Source organism: Trachinotus anak, unplaced genomic scaffold (assembly GCF_046630095.1).
Source record: "Trachinotus anak isolate AG129_WGS33_773 ecotype Australia unplaced genomic scaffold, CSIRO_AGI_Tana_v1 ptg000010l, whole genome shotgun sequence".
Lineage (NCBI taxonomy): Eukaryota > Metazoa > Chordata > Actinopteri > Carangiformes > Carangidae > Trachinotus > Trachinotus anak.
In genome coordinates, this window is record NW_027273861.1 from 13,823,642 (window position 1) to 13,847,836 (window position 24,195).

Here is a 24,195-nt window from a genome sequence, read left to right on the forward strand (position 1 = left end):
AAAACCACTCAATATTACTCCATATCTAAAGAGAACATCCGTGTCTTCAAAAACGTATTTAGTTTGGCATTAATTAACATCAGTCCTTTTTTCCGGATGACCGTAAACATCAAAACGAGCAAACCTAACGGGGAGCATCGGACTTCCGGAGCCACGACGGCAGCGCAGAGTGGCAGTGGATTTGACCACACGGCGGCTCAGCGCAGTGACGTCGCTGTCTTCACCCCGGGCGGGATTTCCGCAGTAGTAAGCTAGCTAATAACATGGCGAAGACTTACGATTACTTGTTTAAACTTCTTTTAATCGGCGATTCAGGCGTCGGAAAGACCTGCGTGCTATTCAGATTTTCAGAAGATGCCTTCAACTCAACGTTTATCTCCACTATAGGTGAGTAAAAGTCGTAATTGTAGCAGAGTTGCACTGGCCGAGAAGTGACACAGGAGCAGCCCATCCCGTCGTGCTAATTTGTTGCTAACTTTTCTGGCTAGCATTCATGTTGTGCTAGTGGCTAGCCAGGAAGCAGCCCAGCCGGCTTGTCAGAGGTACTTTTCCCAGAACCGTTAGTGATATTTTAACTGTCAGTGATATTTGGAAAATACCTGAATTTATGGTGTCCCCCCGACTAAGCTTTTACGTGAACGTAACATTGATATTGATTATGACAAGCCTCGCTAACAAGCTACAAAGTCTGTCAGTGAGCTAGCGGTAATGGGCAGTGTCATTTTTTTTCGTATGACCAGCTGCCTGTACTTTGCACTCTCCCAGCCAACGTAACAGAAAGTATTAATGAGCTCGTCAGCCAGTCTGTCCCTGTGAGGGCAGGTGGCATTACCCTGTCAGTGGGATGCTGAGTAAAGCTTGGTACCACATCACCCTCAACGTTTTGGTTTTTTTTTTTTTTGCTCTTAATGTGGGTGAATAATGTGTTTTTGCAGGTATTGACTTCAAGATCAGAACAATAGAATTAGATGGGAAGAAGATCAAACTACAGATATGGTAAGAAAGTACAGAAATGCTTTGATTTAACACCTTGACTGAAAGACTCTGAGATTGAAGACAATTAACAGCCGGTTGCCAGTTTATTAAAACTTAAACTAATGCCGTCTCATACAACAGACCTGCTGTAATTCCTACTCTTGTGAGAGTTACAGAGAGAGGTTGCTTTACATTGGGAGAGACAGATGTAGTCTGTCCTGTTTGTAAACTTGGTGAACAATATATTAGAAACACCTCCCAGTATAACACAATACAGTTTAACAGCACTGCAAACTGTAGCTGCTAAAATGACCTCACTAAAGAGGTATTAACGAAAACCAGACACTATAGGGGGTATTGCATCATTGCAATGTTGTATTAGACTGCATTAATTTTAGCTTTTAACTTTTGTACCGCTGTGTTCTCGGCACACACTGGTATAGTAAAGGAATGATTTTAGGAATGTGCTTACTTTTTTTCTTAATACAAATTAGATGAGAAGATCAACATCTGGTCTATATCTGTGATTTCAATACGGCAATAGTCTGTGATATGTTCACCCTTGCACAAAGACTGGAATAAGGGGTAAACAGATGCTGTCAAAGGTGTATTCTTACACTCTAAACCTGACATACATAATCTATGTATACGCGTCTTTAATACTTGTGGAAGGAATAAATGAGCCAAGTGAAAAGGTGGTACTGTGGATAACTTTCGATAGATTCTGAAGGGCCAAGTTAAAAAATATGTGTTTTCTGTGTAGGGATACAGCAGGACAGGAGAGGTTCAGAACCATCACAACAGCCTACTACAGAGGAGCCATGGTAAGTTGCATCGTCAGCCTTGCAACTCATGTAGTAAGTAGTACAGATCATCTCTGCGACCTCAGTATGTGGTGGTTATCTCACGTGTTAGCACTTCTGCTTAAACCTTTACCAGAACCACACCCATCTGGAAAATCAGTGGTGCACTCAGTGTATTATTTTGGTATTTTTATTAGCCTCTCCTTTAGTTCAAGTTTAACTGGATGCCTGTGTGTTTTTTTAATCTCAGAAACCTGATTGATCAATGTTGCCTTTAGTGCTTTAAGTGCATTGCTTTCACTTGAGGCTGTACAATCATATAATCCATCACTAATAAATGTTGATATGACCAGCAGGAAAACACACGTCTCTATGAACTAGTGAGAATTAGTTGGGAATTATTTCACTGTTGTCTGGCTGCTCAGTCTTCTTAAGTCTTCTCCTCTATGCTCTCTCCAGGGCATCATGTTAGTGTATGACATTACCAACGAGAAGTCCTTTGACAACATCAAGAACTGGATACGAAATATAGAAGAGGTAAAATATTTTACATTAGATAATACGTCTGCTTGTGTGTTGGTGTGTATGCTTGCCTTTGTACAAATATTGCTATTCACCTCTTCTGTGAATACATGTCAGTGTTTTATTTTGATATTGATATTTACAAAGAGCTAAAGAGTATACATATATGTAATACATTTCATTACTGTCAATTTTCCTCTTTGTTCACCATGTCAATTTATCATCCACAGCATGCCTCAGCAGATGTGGAGAGGATGGTCCTTGGGAACAAATGTGATGTCAATGACAAGCGACAGGTGTCCAAAGAAAGAGGAGAAAAGGTGTGGTGATAAATTTGAGAAATAACTGTGCTGAGAGCACCAGAACCTTGCCTTCTTAGCCAGTCTGTTTATTATCTTTACTGACACTGATTCTGTCTCTTTTCTCCTGCTGTCAGCTGGCACTGGAGTACGGTATCAAGTTCATGGAGACCAGTGCAAAGGCGAACATCAATGTCGAAAATGTGAGTTGACACTTTTTCTGCTATTGCTCATTCACAGTTGAAAGTCTTGTTACTAAGAGTTGGGCCTTTGGTCATTTGGTCTGCATGTTTAGCAGGAATAGATTTTGAGTAATTCACTGCACAGAATGGATTAGATAAAGTTTTAACCTGTTTATATATAACAGTTCAAGGATAGACTACACAATGGCTGCAGACCATAAAGCAAAATAAAATACATGACCTCAATACACTACCAGAGTGGGACAGTATATTTCTTTAGGACTGTTATAATTTTTATCGTATCCTCGTTAGCTGAAAACTACAATAAGTTAATCAGTCAGTTTCCTGGGTTCCACTTATGACACAAAATACAATAGTCACATTATTACTTTATTACATTAAATTATGGACATAATTAAACTGTGACCACATAATTAGTTCACTGTAAACTCATAGATTGTGTGCTTATCATGTAATTTTTTTGCCCTTGCTATACAATTATTGATTGTGGTTTTGTTCAGTTTAACCCACAATCTTACTTGTCCAAAATTAGTGGTTCCACCTAGATTCACAACCGTTATTATGGTTTAATTTGCTTACCTGTTTTTGTCTGCAGGCCTTCTTAACCCTCGCCAGAGACATCAAAGCAAAAATGGACAAGAAGCTGGTAAGAATGTAGACAAGTGGAAATTTCACTGCTATAAAAACTGGCAGTATTGTATGCAGTGTGTGGTATCTGTATTATGTCATGTAATGGTGCTTTTGCTGTTCTCATATTTGTGGTTTGTCATGCTTGTATATTTTAGGAGGGCAACAACCCGCAGGGCAGCAATCAAGGAGTAAAGATTACTGAACAGCCCAAGAAGAGCAGTTTCTTCCGCTGCACGCTCCTGTGAGGAGATGGGAGCGTTGGCATCCACCTTCGCCTTAACTGTGTCCCCCACTGGACAAAACTGGACAGAGCACACCCTGATCTCTCTCTGTTTTATCCTTCTCCACTTGTCTTCCTCCTCCTCTTTCTGGTTTGTCCTGTGCTTATCTACTAGGAACAACATACGGTTATTCCTACCTTGGTTTACCAGCCTTCCTTTGGCACCTGTGGATCTAACTATTGTGGCCTCTGTTACATGCTAAATATCTTTTTTCTTTTTTCTTAACAGTTGGTCCTTAGTTCTATTGTTTCAACTTAATTCCTAAAATCTTATTGACTTTTAAAGACTGTCTCCTTGTGAGACACAAAGAGTGATCAAACTGCTTTTGTAAGTAATTGTTCCTTGCCTTTGGGGTATTATCTTACAATAATGTCAGATGCCTAGGTTGTTTTTTTCACTTGCTGTCACTCGGTGAAGTCTTATTTATTCAATCCTTATCTCCAAAAGTAGCCCAAAATATACTTCCAGAATATTCTTATTAGTCCAATGGGCTTCCTAATTTTTATATACTTAATCTGTTGAATAATGCGACCTACTGTATGTCTTCAAGGTGTTCAGAGTACAATCCCAGTTTAGTGCATTTTTTTTTTCCTACTATACTACGTGTATACAGACTGGGTGGCTGAGATTTCTATATATCCACATTAGGTAAAAGTAACATGTAAATATTTATCATTGATTATGATTCACCATATGAAACAGTGCAGTGCCAGTGCATTTTGCTCATATCAACAATGGAGTTTACATGTCCTCTGTCCACCTTTTCCACTTATGTCTTTCTCTTGATTTCTTAGGCTGACACATTCCATTCTTTCCTCTTGTGGACACTTTAATGTGCAATTTAGTGTATTTAGAGTCCAGGTTTTGTCTGTCTTAAGTATTCACATGGTTGCAGTAAGGCTGGGTTCCTGACAACAAACATTTGTTTTAAGGGCACATGGTGTAGTTGTTTTCCTCATTTTAGGTGTTGCAATGTATTCTTAGGAAAAATAAGATGTGTTTAGGATTGAGACAGACAATTATTTCATGCACTTGTACAGTTGGACTAGCAATACCTAACTCCTAACACCTGGAGGCAATGCAGTTACACAGCAGTGGCACAGAAGGAATCACCGTGATAAAATCATTGTTTTAAGCATTCATACTTCTTCTTGTTGTCAGTTCCAATGGGGGAACATGTACACAACTGTTTTTTCTGGGCCTTGGATAGGGGCTGTGCTGTAGCAGTATTTATGGAGTGAAACAAAACATAGCACCAAATGACAAAGTGCCCTTTTATGTTCTTATTGATATGCACTTTTCCTTTTGTTCTTTCTGTAAAGAAAAGTTCTTAACATTTATGGACTGTTTGTTGCAAGTCTTAACTGAAAGCAAAGAATATTCATGCACAACTTTTCCTTGTACCCTGTCTGGGATTCCTGAAAACATCTGAGCACTGACATGGCCTATGATTTAAAGATGTTTTTCTCCATTACAACATTCCCATTCATTTATATATTTTTTCATCTTTTTATACATTTGCATCCCTATTGGTGTTTTTGGGAACCCCAGATGCCCCCTACCCCACATTCCCCCAATTATTTTCCTCTTATTCCCTCCCCTCTTCCACCTCTTTCCAGATATCCCTTGTCCTCTTTTGGCCCAGTATCATGGCCGTCTGAACTATGCATTCTGGGTGCGTAGAAAACCTCAAAAAGCTTTGCACATTTGACTTGACAAGCTTTATTTGAGATTAGAAATGTGCATAGGATTCTCACTGTTGTTTTCTGCTGTCACTCCAAATTCCATTGTGTTTGGTTGGGTTGAACTGTTTAGGCTTAAGAATTGGACATTAATTGAAAGGTGGTTAAAATCACCTCAGAAATTTTCCAGTGAGAGCAAATTATTTCTAGTTCTGCTGAAATGAGTCTGCAACTGCATAAATATGAACCTGTGGATTTAAATCATCATCGTTATCTTTGATGGGTTAACTCAAAATTTGCAGCATTATTTTGGTTTAATTGGCTCTCCCAGATGTAAAAAATTTAGTTTTTAGACTTGAGTTTAAATTTAGTGTGTAAAATGAACTTGGTTCTTCTTTTGATTGGAGTCATTTGTAATTCTCTCCCATTTTAAATCTGCCAGTTCTCAGTCAACACATCTTCAGCAGTCTTTAACTAAATTTGGATTTCATTGCTGATTTTCGATGGATTTCATTGGGAATAAATTAAATAATTCAGCAATTGTAAATAAGATCTACAATGATTGTACTGTAGTTTCATAAATCGTATTGATCTACATCTTTTGTAGATAAGTGTACTTTGATGATTTATTAAAAATGAGATTCTTAAAAATGTTTAATCAACTTATTATTTTTGCACCATTTATTATTGGAGACTCATGTGTGGTGTATAAATATGTAATATGATATCGGGTTAATTTATGCATGTGTTTTGATCATGTTTGCAGCTTTTCATTCAGAAATCATAAAATGGGAAAAAAAAAAAAAGTTGTCCGTATATCCCAGTCTCATGAACACGCTATCTCAGGAATGCCTCGATGGAACTTCCTAAAATCTGCCGCAAACATTCACTTGGACTCAAGAATGAACTGATTAGATTTTTATGGTCCAAGGTTAAGGTCTCTGTGACCGCACACAATGTGGTTTTGGCCTTGTGAACACAATATCTCCTTAACGCCTTGAGGAAATTTTTTCAAATTTGGTGAAAACATTCACATGGACTCAAGGGCGAACTGTTTAGATTTTGGTGACTTAAGGTCAAGGTCACAGTGACCTCACAAAACATGATTTTTACCATGTGAATGCAATATCTCAAGAACTTCTCAAAGGAATCAAATTTGGCACAAACGTCCACTTTGACACAAGGATGAACTCGTTCAATTTTGGTGGTCGAAGGTTAAGGTCACTGTGACCTCGCTTAACACTTTTTAGCCATTACTCAAGACGTCACATAGCAATTATGGCAAAATTTGTGGTTAATATGTGGTTAATATTTTTACATGATGTAATTTGAAACTTGTCTGAGTGGCAGACACATACAATCGTGAGGGTGTAATTCTACTTTCTTTTTAAATTGAATTATTGAATTCAGACAATGGAATTGATATAAATGTCCAAACTAACTATTAGCTGTTCCTAGGACTGCGCTCTTCTGGACAGAGACCTCAGATGTTGTACCTGGAATCTGCTGCAGCCACTCTCCCAGTTTGGGGGTCACAGCCCCCAGTTCTCTGATTACCACTGGGACCACCGTTGCCTTTACTCTCCACATCTTTTCTAGCTCATCTTTCAGTCCTTAGTATTTTTCGAGCTTCTCATGTTCCTTCTTCTTGATGTTGCTGTCACTTGGGATTGCTACATATATTACCACTGCTTTCTTCTGTTGTTTGTCAACCAACATGATGTCCGGTTGGTTGCCCTCATGCCAGATCCCTCCACCAAGTTTGATGCAAATTGGTTCAGCTTTTTTGGCCTGTGATATTCAAATGTTTTGCATTTGGCTCAAAAGCAGTGCAAAGATGAAAAAGTAAACATCTTCATACTAAAGGACATCTTGAGAGTATCAGGTATTTCATTAACAACTCCTCTAACTAAATATGTTCTCCTTACATTGCAGTATCAGCTTTTGCTGGCAACTGATAGCATGATGCGTACAACTGACTCTAGTCACATACAGTACAGTCAAAAAATTGTTTTCGTGTGGTGGCGTGTGTATGGTGTTTGAATCAATGCCAGAAAGACTTTGACCTTTATTTAGTTATTTTTCATTTAGACAATCACCAAGTGGGAGGGAAACTTCCCAGCTTGGTTCTTTACTTTCCCTAAAGTGGCCTTCAAGTATTACCAGGAATTTTCAGTGACTCAATTCATCAAATAGTTAATATATCAGCGACAATAAAGATGCCAAAGACCATGAACCTTATTGTTAGGATAGTTCCTGTTTGTGAAAGGGTGACTGACTAGAACAGCAGATGGAAGTCAGACCTGCTTGTGAACATGCAAACATTTATCCAGTATTAATATGGTATTAAATTACCAGACAACCAGCAGCTTTTCTGCTCTTTCTAAAAACCCACATACATCATAGATACATCACTTAACAGAAATATGTTTGATGAACAAACATACTAACAGCCTCAGAAGTTCTAGACTAATCTGGATGCAGTGGTGAAAATGTCCCTGAATTACATAAGTATATACTGTACTTTCTGCATTATAATACAGACCAGTCAGTGGAATAAAGCTGGACAGCTGGCAAATAAAGAAGGTTAACTGCTCTTGTTGAAATATAACCACCCTCCTTTGTACAATGGACTAATATTTGAATAAATGTAATGTTATACAATGACTGAAGAAGGCAGGATTGACGCCTCTCATTTCATCTGAGTAGGCTACACTCATAGATATCACCATCTATCACCATTTGAAGGACAGTTGGATGATTGTTTACCTGCACTATATAAATTTTTTTTTTTTTTGGGATTCTTTCCAAATGTATGACTGCATAATAGGTTACAGCCTGCTTTTGACTCCACCCCGAAACAGATGTTGTCAGGTGAGTGAGCTCTGCTGTGTCATTTTATCACGTTGCTGCCAGACAAGGTGAGTAGTCTTTTCTGCGAGTTTTGTTTAAATTAGGAATTCATTTTTTAGTGATTTAAATGCTCAAACTACAGGAGTAAGATTATCGAATAAAGCTCATTAAAGGAGATTTGGTTCCTTCAAAAATCAAAAAGTATTAGAACACGTTATACTGCTACAAATATTGTGGTTAGATTCAACATCCTGTCTAGGTTGTGTTTTGTATCATAAACTGTCTTCATGATGTTGAAATTTGGAGAAAATTAGTAACGTGTATGTGATAAAAACCACTAGGAACTTATAGGGGTTTCTCTTTCTGAAAAAGTAGAAATGAGGAACAATGTACACAGTACATCACAGGGTATATATATATATATATATATATATATATATATGAAACATTTATAAAGAAGCAGGTTAATGGAGTCTTGCTCTGAGATTTGAAATATTTGGCATTTAAATGCATAATCTACCAGTTACTGCAGCGACATCAGCCTAGATATAGGAACTGGTTTACTGACAGCTCATATCTCTGTATGTGGTGTGTGCCATGTGCAGTATGTATTGAATGTACAAGTATCTTATGTATTTATGGATTCAGTAAACTGTAAATTATGTATTTGTAGGTCTTTGATAATAGAAGATTAAATGAGCTGTTCCTCAGGATGATGGAGTGGAATCAGTCGTTACAAGGACAACATGATGCTTTTACCTGGTTCACAGAGTCCCAGCTCCGGTCTGTGATCAGGAACGGTATAGTCCCAGAGTGGTTTCATGGGATAATTTCCAGGAAGTAAGAGGAATGTAACATCATTTTACTTTTATTTTATGTGAATAAAAATAAGTGAAAATAAGTTAAACTACCCTAAACAAATTCAAAATGGGGAAAAATGTTGAATGTCAAATTTTCAGGAAGTAACATAAAAAAAACTCCTTTAACCAAATGTAAAAAAAAAAAAAAAAAAATCAAAATCACAAGAAGGGAAACATGACTCTTAAATGGTGGACCCCCTTGTAATACTTTATAGCAGCATATTTATAGCTTTAATTAATTCAGCTTTCTCCACACCTGGTGTACACATTCTTACCTTTGTAATATGTTGACTGTTATTAGGCATAGCGTAATGCACAGTGTTTATCAGATCATTCTAGTTAATAGTTGAGTATTTGTTGAAGACTAAGTTGCTTCTTATAGATATTAAAATGCCTGATTCCTACAGTGATTATCAAAGAAAGTTGATTCCAGCTACAGTTTATTCATAATATTTCCCCTGTAAAATTGCCAGATCATTTACAGATGAAAGTGCATGTGTGAAAGGGGCCTTTGTCTGTGGCAATTTGAGCATGTTAATTATTTGTGCAGGACGGCAGAGGAACTGCTCATGTCTAAGCCTCCTGGCTACTTCCTCATCAGAGTCAGTGAGACCAGGATTGGATACACTCTCTCTTATCGGTTGGTATTTGCAGGATTAAAAGAGCTTTGTTTATATATTCTTTACATACTCAGTCTAATAGTTCAAAGACCTTTTCATTCTTGTGTACTGACTCCTCAGTGCTGGGGACCGCTGCAGACATTTCATGATTGATGCATTGGAGGATGGTCATTACATCATAGTGGGGGAGAACAGGCGTCATCGGTTTCTGCAGGATCTTGTGGACTTTCACCGTAGAACTCCCATAATGCCTTTCAGTGAGGTGCTGACTATTGCTTGTGGACAAGTGAGGAAATGTATTTATTACCATACCTGCATATAAATGCCTGAACTGAACAGTCATCCAGTTTATTATAGATCTGTGTGGTTTAAAGGTTATTGTACTGTATTTATTGCACTCACATTTAGCTTATTGTTAAGTTTATAGTTTGAAATAAAACTCAGTTGAGCTGTGTCAGTTATAATACATCATGTGTACGACATACATTTACTGTGCATGCATTCCATTACTTTCCAATACCTCAATATTTGCTTATTTGCTTGCCACTAGCACATCCACACAATCACAAAAAGGATCACGTTCTGTCTCTTTCTCTCTCTGTCTGATCTTATGTAAGTCCTCAAATGACAAGACAGACTACGCAGAACTTCTGTTTCCCCAAAGACTTCCAAAACCTAACGCCAGTTTGCCACAAAACAACTCCCTGCAACTCAACAGGACCCACCCAGAATCGCAAGAGGAGGGTGTCCCACCTGCCCTTCCTTATCGACCGACCAACCTTATCACCTCCACAGTCCAGTCTCCAAGCAGCCAGACAAACAGACTTTACCCGAGTTTAAAAGAAGAATTTCCACATGTCGCCTCCCCACTACCAGCCAAGGTAATAATGACTTTAGTAAACTGTTCTTAAATTCTTAAAGTAAAAGATTCTCAAACATTTTTTTTTTTTTTTATTGAGGTCAGTTTCCTATTAGTAACTAACAAGATGCTGGTTCCAGTTATTTTGAAATATACATATTGGTGTGAAGGGATTTTTCTGAATGATGGCTAGGCTTTACTTCTCTTTTGAAATCACAGAAATGTTATGCATACATTTTCTACAAAGTGAAGATTTGAAGACCCTGAAAACATTTCATCAGTCTTTAACTATGAGAGATTTCTGTATTTTGGTTATTGTCTTATTCTCTTGGTTATTGTTATTGTCTTATTGTTATGTAACTTTAATTTGAATGCTGCTTATTATTTATTTATGATCATTTAATGTTTAAGAGATACACTAAGGATCTGAAACCACATTTTCAGTGGCTTTAACATTCAAATGCAAGGAGTCCTTTTATTTTCTAACAATGTTCTATGCTGTACGTTTCCTGTTTATGACCTCAAGCCTGAGCCACTGACCAGAAAGACATATACAGCTGACAATCCTCCATCCAACCAGCCTCCTGAGGTCCCTGCTCGAAGTTGTGTACCTCCCCTGAAGCAGAACCAAGCTTGTATCAGAACAGTCTCTGCACCTCAGGGTCCCTCCTCAGCCACAGCCACTGAAGTGAAGCCGTCGGTCGTCACCAACCTAAAGAACTTTAAGAAGAAATTCCAAAAGAAGAGAAGCACATCGCAGGAGCATATGTACACAGAGATTAATGCGGAGGCGACTGACAGGGGTGGAAACACAGAAAATGAGTACCACGAGATCACACGGGAGGAGACCTTCAGTAGTCCCAGTCAGTTTTCCTACACTCACAATAATGTGCCGCTGACTGATGAGGCGTTACCTCAAGAGTACCTGCCACCTCCTCCTTTTGCACCGGGCTTCTGATACACATTTGCTCACTTAGAAAAAATAATCTGTAGATGGTAGATTGCTGGATTGTGGATTGCCTGAACCTATGTTACATAGCTGAGTCAAATCAAAGAGGCTGTATAATGGGCTCACCCAGCCCTAAGTGAACACAAGTGCAGGACAGAAAAGAAGCATACAAAAAAGGAGAGGTAATCTGCACACTGAATATCGAAACCTCAGAGAAGTTTAATAATACACAGTAATACATAGTTTCACCCTTCAAAATGTGTGTTCACGTGGACTATATCTCGGCAGGAAGCAGTGAAGTGTGTGCTGGATGCTTGGCAACATCACAGTAACAACAAGACTCCCGGAAGTGACTGGTCCCAGCCAAGAAAGCCGGTCTGGCCTTAGAGGTGTTGAGGTGTTGTTGTCAGATTTTGTTACCCTTGGACAGAGCCTGTCACCCTTTGCCAGTCTTTGTGCTAAGATAAGCTAAGCTAATTGTCTGCTGGCAATATATGTTTACCATACAGACTTGAGAGTGGCATCTTTTCTCAGCAAGGAAACAGCTGTGTTTCCCAAAATGTCAAACTATTCCTTTAAACTTTAGGGAGCTTGCAATGTACAGTGTGCAGTCTACCTCACTTTTTCCTGTCCATACCTGAATCAAAGTTGCTGATGCTTGAATACTGCTGAATATGTAATTTAATGCAGTTGCCTTTTACTCCTCAAAAAGTTATAATAACAATAGTAACAGTTATAAACATTGTTTCATAAGAAGAAGCAACGTGGCAAATACAGGCTTCTAAAGCTTCAGCTGAAGCTAATTTTCTGCTTCCTTCACTGTTCAGGCTTTTAAATTCAGGTTAAAAGTCTGTACATGTCTCCTTTCTTACGTATTAAAACATGATAAAGCTGCAAGAGGAAGTTTTATCAAAGTCCTCACTGGTTTTTATCTCCTATAACGTCACTGGTTTTATGCAGCATATGAAAATCAGAAATGAGATGGTTAATGTCAACTGCTTTGAATACAGGAGACATACACTGTAGCATCAGATGCAGATCTGTTATCAGCAAAGTGACAGGGAAACTGGTGCAGAGAGAAAATGCAGATACTGGTCAAACTTGTCTGACAAGCAGAACCTTTACTTATACACACCTTGTGGATACAGAGTGGGTATTTCCCAAAGTACATCATTTCATTGTTACTGTAAATGGCTGTGTCTTACCTTTGTCATGTACTTATAATAGTTAGATGAGGATTATGAATCACCTAGACAATGTGATGGCTACAATATTTGATATTTATGTCTATGACTTTATAATATATCTATACAAAGCATGTAAAGTTGTTATATGACCGAGTTAATAAAGCACTTTAAAATGTTCAGTCTGTATTGGTTTCCAAGGCCATTATGACTGTTTTGCGGTCCTTTGTTTCATAGCACATTGTTATCACTCATTTCACAGCAGACTGTGGCATTTCATTTTGACAGACAAACCATTTATTCATTCATACTGGGCATTTACATGTTTCCTGTTTCTGCTTTACTTCTGTGCAGTTCCTCTTTTTTCCTCCACTTCTCGCTCTGAACTTTGCATGTTATGGCTTCAGTCAAAATGTAAAAAATGGCTTCAGAGATGTCCTGATAGCTCAAAGGTCTGCCATGCATGCTGTGGTAGCCTGTGATGATGGGGGTTTGAATCCTGCCCAGGGCCTTTATCACATAGAAATCTCTCTCTGTCACAGACATCTTAAAAAACTATTTAAGATCCATATGAATGGATCTTAAATAGTTTTTTCATGTTTTTATTAACAAATGATATGTTGGTCATGTTTTCATTCATTCATTCATTCATTCATGTATTTCATTCAAACATTAATCTTAAGCAATTTCACTCTCTTGAGTCAATGGTTTGGGTCATGGTTGTTAAATCAGTTAGTAGAAAATACTTGTCTCATTATAGACTACCATCTAGTGGCAGGAAACCACATCAGCCACTCTGACAATACTACAGGGTAAAAGTAGCAGTTCCAAGTCTGCAAGTTTTACTAAAACCAGTGCATCACATTATATAATCTGATCATTTCATTTCAATATGTAATCATAACTCTGTATTATAACAATTCAAGTGGGTGTGAAAACTACATTATTTACCACAATATTACAATATAAACTGGCCTAAAATGAAAAGCTACAAGCACTTCAAACTGCAATTAAATACAGTAAATGCCAGTGCTTTCCATCACTAAGCACAAGAGTATTACACTCAAACAGACTTGCATTTGATATTGTACTTAAACAGAAGTAAAAAAAAAAAAAAATAGGCTATTTATTGGAGTCCCTTTGTTGCCAAGAAAAAAATAATATAACCATCTATGAATCATAAAAACAACACTTTCCATAATTATCTCACGATTTTTTAGATATTTAAGTCAGAATCAAGACTTACTAACTCAATATTTGAAATAACTGTGTCGTAATTATGAATGTTTATTTTGATGATTTTTAATTCTTTGACCATTTTTTCCATTTTCTTTTGCGTGGTGGTGATAGGTTTCTATAAAAGCTTGTAATTCTAAAAAATAAAAGCCTGAAAACTAAAGCAAACTGTAACTGTCCATGTGGCTTCACAGTTGTCCAGTTAACAATGTTTATTCAAAGATGACAACATACACAGTATGAATGTAATTTATAAAGTAAAATAAAATATATTCTAAAAAGTACATCTAGACAAAATTAGTCACACTTTTAATGCTTGTGTCATATGGGCTACTCATAACTTAAAGCGTCCGTTATCAATATATCTAAAATATCAAAATTAAATGACAATGTAAAAAGAACAATGTAACAATATGAAAGGGGTCACTCTCAGTGATGAACCTACAGAGAATTATCACCCTAATCTGCTGCTCCCGTCCGCTTTACAAAGCTTTAGATCCATTTTCAACTCAACTGTTTAGCTGTCTGGCCTACAACATTTATAGTTTTGGTTCATTCCCATCACTCTCATGGCAACATTTTCAGCTCTAAATACCTACACAGTGAAAACCGGCTCTGCACCAAACAGCTGACAGACACAGTGAGAGACTAGCCAGTGAACATAGTGGAGCATTTAGCATCTGCAGAGCCAGATATTTGATGTCAATTAACTACCACCTCCACAAAAAAAATGTTTTTCCTCTTGTTACTTGTTACTCTGATGCTTGACCTTTACTGTACAGAATGATGCAGGATCTAAGTTCCTCTGTGCTCACTGAAAATCTGAAAATGTACCTGTAAGCATGATTTGTTTCATCTAATTTAAACTACTTTGGGGCTAATCATTGTCCGGTATGCAACTCACACAAGTGTGATGTGGAAGCTTTAAGCCTAAAAAAAGACTTCTCAGTGGAGATGAAGACATCTTACATCCAGTCATTAAACTTTTAAAACTAAAAATATTTGCACAAATCCATTTTTTTTAAATGAAGAAGGTTTAAGTAGTTAACAGAACTATTTTGTGGAAAACAGACACAGAATATTATAGCAGTGATATAGCAGTTGTGGTATAGTATTTTGTATATATCTTTAAAATAATGTCTGGAGGAAACCTTTAGCTTAAACAAAAAAAAAAAAAAAAAAAAACTATGGCGCCCTCTATATTCTGTCAAGTAGGTTTTATGAACTATGCAGGACCACCAGCCGCTCCCTTTTATGGAAAACACCCAGCCTTGCCCAGTTTCACACTTGGACAGTTTGATTTGTAATGCGCGCATTTACAGAGTCAGCGGGGCCACGGCCGACTCTTAAACACCGCCCGCCCCGGCTGTCCCGGGTATCAAACCGCGCAGAGCCGAGCTGCGGGGAGGCGGAGTGGCATCATGTGGGAGGTAGTTGGTTGGTTTCCAGCCAGGTATCCTCCCGCTGTTCCTCATGTAGACATGTAGGAAGTTGTCCCAACGCCGAAACCCCTAATTCTGTCTTTCACAGCAGCGAGCTTCCAAGTTATTTTTAGCCCAAACACCGAAACAACACAATGGCTTTCGTCCCAGGACAACCAGTGACTGCTGTGGTGGTAAGTTTGGGAGCGGGGCTGCTGCCGTCCAGCGGGAGTCTATTGTTCAGGGAAGGGCGTTAACGAAACGTCGCTACACTGAATTAATTCGGGTTAACTTTGGTTATAATGCGCTGTCTTGTTATCTGTGTGAACATCTTTGTTCAGCCAAAGTTAGCACAGTGGGAACAGCTGACTTCACCAGCAGTCGCATAACAGCTCAGTAAAACGACGGATAACTCGTTAAACATTGCACCAGGAAATGGGGCGTTGAAATGGCATTTAAAACATATCCCTTTGTCGTTAACTGTTCATTAGGAGACATTTAAATGTCTCGACAGCCAAAGTACCCCTACAGATGGACCAACCCCTACAGATGGACGCCACCTTTGCTTCCTGGTGGACTTCCATGCAGAGTTACAAAACACATTGTTGCGCTACTTCCAGATGTTGCAGGAGTTATCAGAGCTGCAAATAGGTTTTAATGATCTCTCTCAAGTATGGTAGATTATGACTGGGAGAGCTGGGATTGTACCAGACCAGTGGGGAGCGGGTTCTGGTCTGGCCTGGTCCAATTTCCCTCTAGAGCTATTAATAATTAATTATTATTAATCAATGTGTTGGTTATTTTTCTGATTAGTTGATCAATGTTTTAGTTTATAAATGTTTTATAGAGCCCAAGATGAAATGATCAGATTGTTTTGGGGTTTTTTTTTTCCAACCAACAGTCTTAAACCCCAAGATATTGAATTTGCAAAAATGTAGAGCAGCAAATTTTCAGTATTAAGAAGTTGGAACTGAGAAGATTTGCCATTTTTGTTTGGTAGTGAAGAATAACTCAATTATCAAATATTGGTTTCAGTCTATTTTCTGATATTCAGCTAATCCATTTTTTAAAATGAATTGGTTTTGCTCATTCTTCGTTTAACTTTATAGCCGGCAAGAGGTCTGGATACATAAACTGAAGTACTACTGTATCAGCTGATCTTTGAAGTAAACAATGGTCATAAACTGTATGGTCTACATTTGTCACAGATTTCATTTTCCTAATTTCCTCTGACTAGAGACGCCTGAATATCAAAGATGACGTTCTATGTCTATTTCTACCCATTAAACCTCCAAATATTCACACTTCATAACACGCTTTAGTTTCCATGACAGATGCTTATTTTACCCTGTTGCATCTTCAGTATCTTACAGTGAGGTCACATCATACAAAGTGAAGTAGTATTAGTATTAGTAGTATAGTATCAGTCCTCATCAAGAAATACACTTAAATATTGATATGTAAGGATTTAGTTTGTCTAATTTTCAGGGTAACAGAGTTATAGAGTCAGGTTTTTAATCCTCTTTTGAATTGTGTTACAGTGCCAGCCAGTACTGACTTACTGACTATCACTCAGTAATAACAGAGCTCCGGACATCTTCAGACTTCATTGTGTCAGCCACACCACCGAGAGACTGTCTGGTTATTCATCATCACGCACACAGGCGGTCTTTGTGTTGAGGAGTGTTATGTCGAGTCCTACTTTCAGAGTCCATCTGGTTTCATGAGCCTGCAGCTGCTTGTCAGTGTCAAGGGCAGAGCTTGTACTATCAAAGACTCTGTGCTCCAGTGTGGACTTCAATTACTGGGGAACAGAATCTTAAATCCACCATTTGTCATGCACTGAAATCTAGTAAAATATGTCTGTAGTGGACATGAGAGCCTCATTGCCTCACAGGATTGTAACTTGGCTATGTACTACAGAGTTATTTTCCTGTTTTCAAATGGCTAGAAAGTAAAATGTCATTAAGAAATAAGATGACAATGTAAATGTTTTACATCTTTTCTCCTTGAACAGTATTTTCAGTAGTGCTGCACTTTTGATGGTATATGATCTTTTATATAAGTCAGTGTGCATGCATCTTTTCAATGAACAGAAATCACTAAGTAACTAATGTTACAGTCTTTAATTGCAGATAAGCTATAAGAACATCCAGAATGATGCATTTCTTGAAAAAACAAAATTTATTTTGTTTTGATCCCAATCAGTAATTTTTGAAAGAGAGTTTTACAGGTGTCATAGTGGACTATTACATAGAACCGGCCCTCTCATACAAACTGGAGAGTTTTTAATGACAATATCAGTAATGTACAGGAACTTGTCTTGGCAACAGTGTAGAGACAATATTGACTCAGTTATGCACCACTGATAGACCAGCGATTTCTGACACATGAGAATGCTGTTCGTAAACAAGAAACTAGTGCCCACTGTTTCCCTGAGCAGAGACTTGTCACTGTTGTGTGTTTTTAAATTGGCTGCGTAGTCCCTGTGAGGAGGAATCTGATTTTGTTTTTCTATTGTCGAACAGCAACGAATTGAGATCCAGAAGTTGCAACAGGGTGAACATCTCATCCTGGGCTTCAGCATTGGAGGAGGGATAGACCAGGACCCTGGGCAGAACCCTTTCTCTGAGGACAAGACTGACAAAGTAAGAGAGTGTGCATGTTTCTGTATCTTTGTTTTATTGTTTATTTTCCGAAAAGTGCTGTACAAATAGACTTTATTTTATTTTTTTCTAGTACAGCTAGGGGTGGGTGATAGGAACAAAGTTAATATTTCTATATTTATTAGGTTATTTTTGATATGTTACAAATTTGGTGCAAGGATTAAATATCACAAAATCACATGGTGAAAAGTTAAACTTGTGTTCTTTCCAGCCAAACATTTTTTTGTGTTATCCCAAACACAGTCCTATAATTAGAAAACTGTCTCATCATACTTAAAGCCACAATATGCAAGTTCTGGAGATCAAACTAACCCTAGCGCAAGCATTAGATTTATAAGCCATGCCCTCCACTCCTCCCACCCCTTCTTCCCCCTGCCCCGTGATGCCCAGCCCTTCACCTATATCCCCGCCGTGTTCCCTATACCCTAATGCAGGTATAGGGAGCTTGAACACCTGTGAGTCAGCCAGCAGCTAATACCAGCTTAAGGCCTTGGTGTGAGAGGAGTAATAGATCAAAAGCATGTTCATTTACTGACTTACAGACATGAGCTCACACCCCTGACTTTGCTCTTCTCTGATTGATTACAAGAGCGACGTTTGCTCAAAAACTTAATATATCTCTGAATATCTCTGCACTGCTGCCAGGCTGTTCAATGAGTCAATGGGTCACAGAGACCTTTAACAGCACCTGTCCACACTAATATATGTTTTGGAGCATACTTCAAGTAAATAATATCAGGACTCACCACTGTAGCTTTAATGCTATTGTGCTGATTGATTTTTTTCATGTTACAATTATATGAAAAGATGATCAAGTCCAACTTTAAATTTGTTATCAAAGGAAAATTGACATATTTGGGACACAATGACAATTCAAGAGGTAATCCAACCGTCTATTAACATGGTAAGGAAGCTGGATGGTAATACTGAATTACTGCCCTGTTTTACATATAGTATAAAGTATGGAAAGTATATTTTTGTTGATAATTAAAACTTATTTTAGTTCACACTGGGCAGAGTCAGCATGGAATGTAACTTTTCCCGGGATCTTTGCTGAATCACAGTGGTACTGGAGCAGTATTTTGATGAGCTGTACCTGAGAAACAGGCCTTGACACATTACCTGTAGCCTGAGGTGGGACCTACCTGACTGAGGTCATAGGAAGGAATACTGCAGGTTTACACAAAACTTACCTGCTGTATCTACACTGTGAGCTGGAGAGGCAGAAATGTGTCAACACATACCAGGCACTATACCACTTATCTACAGAGGAATATTAACTTTATTTTAGGTTTACACACTGGCTTCTGCCTTTTGACGTCTCCTCCTTGTCCTTAAGTATTCTTGATATAGTTCGCAACATAACTTTGCCATGGAGATCTGAGTGTAGATGTCCATATGTCATTTATCTCCTCAATACCACTTATCCTCAAAAGAATGATGGGTTTCTGTCTTATTCTGTTTAAGTGTCTGTTTCCTATAGTGCTGAAATTATTAGTTGGTTGTTCAAGTAGTTGATTAATAATTTTATTAAAAAGTAATTTATCAAGAAAAAGGCCAAACATTTTTTGGTTGCAGCTTCTCAAATGTGAGGCTTTGCTGCTTGTCTCTGTTGTATATCTTTGTAAAATGATTATACTTTGACTGCTGAACAGTTGGTTGAACAAAATAAGCAATTTTATGGCATTAGCCTTTTGGTCTAAAAAATTGTGATGGGCATCACTATTTTGTGGCATTTTATAAACAGAACAATTAATCAATTATTTACAATTGATAAATATAATTGTTAGTTGCAGTCCTAGTTCCACAGATATTGTATTTTGTATTGAATACTAGAAGCCACTTGTAGTGGTGTAATCATTAATATTAATCACTATTAGGCTACCAGGTTACAGCTTGAATGAACTCTCGACAACTGCTACCTGCTGAATTTAGCAAAGTTACTTAGCTTATGAATCGAAGCATGTTTTAATGCCATCATCTTGTCATCATCATTTTTGCTTCTTTGTTATCAGTCAGAGGTTATAGAGGGGATTTGGGTAAAGATAAGTAAATGAAAATTAAACAATTTGTTAATTTCACAATCTTGATAATACTAAGGATGTTGCCAGACATATTCCCTTTAGCATATTGTGATGGTTTTGGCAACTACCAACTGAATAAAACAGAATAGCTGTTACTATAACAGTGAAAGAAGCAGAGGGACTTCAGTATCTCTTCAGTGCTATTTATTTAGTATTTACTTTGTATGTGTTTAATAATATTTTTTCATATGGATGAGGTGTCATCTTCTATATCTTTTTCGTTTGTTTTGGATTGTCTGTATTGGATATACCGTACAGTTGTATATGAAACAGTGAAAGTGTTTGTGTTGTCCAAAGGGTATCTATGTGACCAGGATTACACCAGGAGGACCAGCAGATGTGGCAGGTTTGATGATGGGAGACAAAATAATGCAGGTGCGTAGTGAAATGCACAAATCCACAAGATGGCACTATGTGTACACTAGAGTGTCAGGTTGGGGCTGTGCATCAGGAGCAGTGCTCACCTTGCCCCACTTTTAATCATCATGGTCCTAACTTAAGTCTGAGAAAATGGCTCCACCTTTTCTCAATCAAAATTCTTTTCCTACTCCCAGGTGAACGGCTGGGATATGACCATGGTGACCCATGACCAGGCACGTAAAACACTAACCAAGAAGAAGGAAGATGTGGTGCGCCTACTGGTAACCAGAAAGTCGTTGGAGGATGCTGTCAAACACTCAAAGGGCTGTTACCCTAGAAAGTGACAGGACAATACTAATGCAATCAATAAAGACTGAACACGCTCACGTCCTGAGCTCCCGCAAATTCAGATGATGGTTGCACCGTGGCCTTTAAAACCATGTTAATGCAAAAATACTACATAGACTGCATCAGATAGTCAATTCTTACTCATTCTGATCAATCATCTGTCTCACACTCAAACTCATCTCAAAGTTATCTGCTTTATTTTTTTGTACATCTGTAAAGTGCATCCATATATATATATATATATATAATTGACAGGAGAAGTAAATTATGGGAATATGTGAGGCACCACACACAATATGCCGCATTCCAGAATTATAAGGCTCGGGTTTACGTTATCTTTGTCAAACACTTCTAGTATCCTTTTTTCCTTCAACTGACCAAAGATAGATTTGATGGACTGGAAAAATCATTTGTATCCTTAATGATCAGCATTTCATCCCATTTGAATAATAAAAAAAAAAATACATTTTTCTGTCAATCCTGTCAACATTGCAGCATCAAATGCCAAAGTAAAAACCGGGGCACTATTAAGTGATCTAAAGTATACACTATTTTGTATTGCATACTAATGTCTGTCACACTAATTATCCTTTTACTGACGCATATTTCAGTTCTGTTTATCTTGCTTGTTGTTGATGTATATTACATGTGTGGTAAACTATCACCTGTCTCTGTGTCTGCTACAACCAAGTTCAAATGCATACTTTCTTCCAAGTTCCATATAAAAAATATTCCACAAGCTGGGCCTACTTTCAGGCGAGACCTGTCACAAAATGTTCAGTGTATTCACTGTTAATCACTTTTATCAGGTTCAGCAAGAGGAAGTTGGTAACTTGCTGTTTAACAGTCAAACCCACTAGTTTCACACTGGAATCAGCTACATTCAGATTGTGTCAAGCTGTGAAATGTTTTGAACTTGTTTAATGTCAGTGACCAAAGGTCCAAGTTAAAACTGTAAACCTGAAGCCAGCAGGAATGAATGTTGTTTGCTAACTCTGGAGTGTGCACAGCAACCTTAAATGAATACTTAAAACCACTAAGTTTAATGATACTTATTTGTTTCTATTTTCCATTTAACCATTCAACTGTGGTTTCTGCAACATAACAATGTATTGCCACTGATGCAGTATGTACTTCATAACATTACAGATGACTGATTAACAATATTATGGCTTTGAATTATTACAGTGCAGTGCATTGGTATTACAATGCTAATCTATAACTGGGAGATCTTAGTGACTTTTGTTTTGTTATGCTAGTGGTATAAAATAATTAGTAAGTGTTAAATAGAACAATTTGATCTGTATAAACAGCTTAATCTTATGATCAAAATTGTGAAATTGAAGTTTTCATTCCAAAATTAAATATCCTTTTTTTAGAAATGATTTCTGGTTAAGTAGTAAAGCTATAGGGGGTACCATTATGCTGATATAAAACTAAACTAATGTTAAAAGCACAGTACAGTTACAGTTAAAGTACAGCCTAAAAGATGTCTCATAATGTATTCTAAGGAGTGAAAATATCAAATTGGTGGAGTCGATTTAACACTTTTACAGTATATGACTTTGGAATGAAACCTTTCGATGCTCTACAACTCTGGGTCCCAAACTTTTTGCCTTGTGAGTCCTTTAAATGAAACCATATCCCCTCCTCAGGGATTATGGCCTCAGTGATGACATAAATTATGAACAGATGTTTTCTTCTCGGTTGTTTAAATTCATGGACTTCTAGAGTCCTTTCAAGGTAATTTTGCAGAAGAAAAAGGAAAGATTTGAGAACAGGACATCATTTTGTTTAACTGAAATATATAATTATTGTTGGACCCATTGGGCATTCAACAATAACTACAGTGGTACAGTGGTTTTACTGCAGTGGTACATTCAGAAACAAGTGAAATTTATGACATAATTTACAGTATTTTCTACCTACAGTATTTTCTATTTGCATTATGTCTGTTTGCCTCCAGGTTTTGTACATGTAAACTGCCAGCAGAGCAAAAAACGTTCAGCATTTGACTGTACACAGTGTATCTACAAATGTTTCTCAGATATAAAAAGACTGAAAATGAAATCTGCCTCACTACCTTTTATTGATAAAGCACCAATTTCATATGATTTGAAGTATCTATTTTTTACCCCTCTTCCCTTCACCCTGCAAAGCCTTTTTTTTTTTATCCTGCAGGCCCTTCAAATAGCTTCATGTTGCCTGTTATAAAGTAATCAGCTGACATTTCAAAGCAAAGAATCTATTCCCTGACCTTTCTGTGTTTACCAAGGCATTTTGATACAGAGAGCTGTCTCTACTTTCATCTCTTAAATATGTGTGCATGGAACCAATCACTGGCCTTTGAACTGAGGACGTGGGGAATAAAACAGTCCATAAAAAAACTGGTTGCATATGGCAACTGTTAAAAAAGAGGCTTGTGAGAAAGTTTGATTTTAACGTCCTGTGCTTCTCCATGTTGATTGTGTATTTTTGGAGAATTGTGCCATAATCTTTTTCTTGAAAACATAAGAATAACATACATTTCCCAGTCTTTCACAGCCATGGCTATCAAAGCACTGGACCTGATTATCATATATTGTCTTCCTCATCACACATGACCATCTTTATTGTAGGTGTAGAGATCATTCTGGTTATTAGTAACATGATGGCAGATGGTAGGTAGTGTAGAGTAATGTACTACCAGTTTATTTTAAATTTTTTAAGGGACAAAGCCAGTTGAGATGATTTGCTGTACAATTCTTTTTTTTTTAAGTCTTAAAATAACACCTGGTTCATGTCACATCATGGGAGAGGGTCGATTTAGGGCAACACTGAGCTAAAATCCCCCCTTTGAGAAATAATTGATGAGGAAACTGTGTGTGTATGTCTGTGTGTGTGTGTGTGTGTGTGTGTGTGTGTGCGTGTGTGCGTGCATGTGTTATTTCTATCCCTGAGACAAAGGGAAGCAGGCTCCATTCCACTTGCCTGGACATCATACTATTATACCATGTTACGAGACAATAAAGTGGTTGCACAAACACAATCTCAGTCAGCGCTCAGACTCACAATGAGAGTTTACTCTCACCAATACCACAGCATTAACACATTGCATGTTGCTAGGTAACTAATGGACAGCTATAAGTGGGGGCAATGAGCAGCCAACTTCATTAAAGAAGGTATTAAAATTAAATCAGCATTTACAAATGATGGTAACTCATAATTTTGTTGCCATTGCCCTCAAACTGACTGAATTTATTTGTTTGATAACAAGGTATCCCAAATCTATTTAAACATATTGAATGTATTTCATTTTACACTTATTAAACCATTTTGTAAACTCATTAAAAACACAGCTGACTTCTAAATTCACACCAG

The 24,195-nt window shown here is 37.6% G+C and overlaps 3 protein-coding genes across 3 annotated transcripts; all 3 read left to right on the forward strand.

Moving 5' to 3' along the window:
- Window positions 1–193: 193 nt before the first annotated feature.
- Window positions 194–6,046, forward strand: LOC139627092 (ras-related protein Rab-8A). Its single transcript, XM_071487748.1, has 8 exons — window positions 194–387; window positions 936–996; window positions 1,739–1,799; window positions 2,238–2,315; window positions 2,531–2,620; window positions 2,737–2,802; window positions 3,398–3,448; window positions 3,588–6,046. Exons 1-8 carry the CDS (start codon window positions 264–266, stop codon window positions 3,675–3,677), a joined length of 621 nt encoding a protein of 206 aa, XP_071343849.1. The 5' UTR covers window positions 194–263; the 3' UTR covers window positions 3,678–6,046.
- Window positions 6,047–8,277: 2,231 nt separating this feature from the next.
- Window positions 8,278–12,902, forward strand: hsh2d (hematopoietic SH2 domain containing). The gene is made up of 6 exons (XM_071487741.1): window positions 8,278–8,316; window positions 8,922–9,088; window positions 9,659–9,748; window positions 9,849–10,014; window positions 10,346–10,609; window positions 11,114–12,902. The coding sequence occupies exons 2-6, from the start codon at window positions 8,961–8,963 to the stop codon at window positions 11,543–11,545; spliced, it is 1,080 nt and encodes a 359-aa protein (XP_071343842.1). The 5' UTR covers window positions 8,278–8,316; window positions 8,922–8,960; the 3' UTR covers window positions 11,546–12,902.
- A 2,486-nt stretch (window positions 12,903–15,388) lies between these two features.
- tax1bp3 (Tax1 (human T-cell leukemia virus type I) binding protein 3) lies at window positions 15,389–22,905 on the forward strand. The gene is made up of 4 exons (XM_071487750.1): window positions 15,389–15,571; window positions 17,906–18,025; window positions 20,425–20,502; window positions 20,682–22,905. Exons 1-4 carry the CDS (start codon window positions 15,533–15,535, stop codon window positions 20,829–20,831), a joined length of 387 nt encoding a protein of 128 aa, XP_071343851.1. The 5' UTR covers window positions 15,389–15,532; the 3' UTR covers window positions 20,832–22,905.
- The last annotated feature ends 1,290 nt before the right edge of the window (window positions 22,906–24,195 follow it).

Coding starts and splice junctions, on each gene's coding strand:
- LOC139627092 (XM_071487748.1), top strand. CDS start 264: ATGGCGAAGACTTACGATTACTTGTTTAAACTTCTTTTAATCGGCGAT. Junction 1,800..2,237: donor CCTACTACAGAGGAGCCATG/GTAAGTTGCATC, acceptor TGCTCTCTCCAG/GGCATCATGTTAGTGTATGA. Junction 2,316..2,530: donor GGATACGAAATATAGAAGAG/GTAAAATATTTT, acceptor TATCATCCACAG/CATGCCTCAGCAGATGTGGA.
- hsh2d (XM_071487741.1), top strand. CDS start 8,961: ATGATGGAGTGGAATCAGTCGTTACAAGGACAACATGATGCTTTTACC. Junction 9,749..9,848: donor GGATACACTCTCTCTTATCG/GTTGGTATTTGC, acceptor CTGACTCCTCAG/TGCTGGGGACCGCTGCAGAC. Junction 10,015..10,345: donor TGACTATTGCTTGTGGACAA/GTGAGGAAATGT, acceptor ATCTTATGTAAG/TCCTCAAATGACAAGACAGA.
- tax1bp3 (XM_071487750.1), top strand. CDS start 15,533: ATGGCTTTCGTCCCAGGACAACCAGTGACTGCTGTGGTG. Junction 18,026..20,424: donor CTGAGGACAAGACTGACAAA/GTAAGAGAGTGT, acceptor TGTTGTCCAAAG/GGTATCTATGTGACCAGGAT. Junction 20,503..20,681: donor TGGGAGACAAAATAATGCAG/GTGCGTAGTGAA, acceptor TCCTACTCCCAG/GTGAACGGCTGGGATATGAC.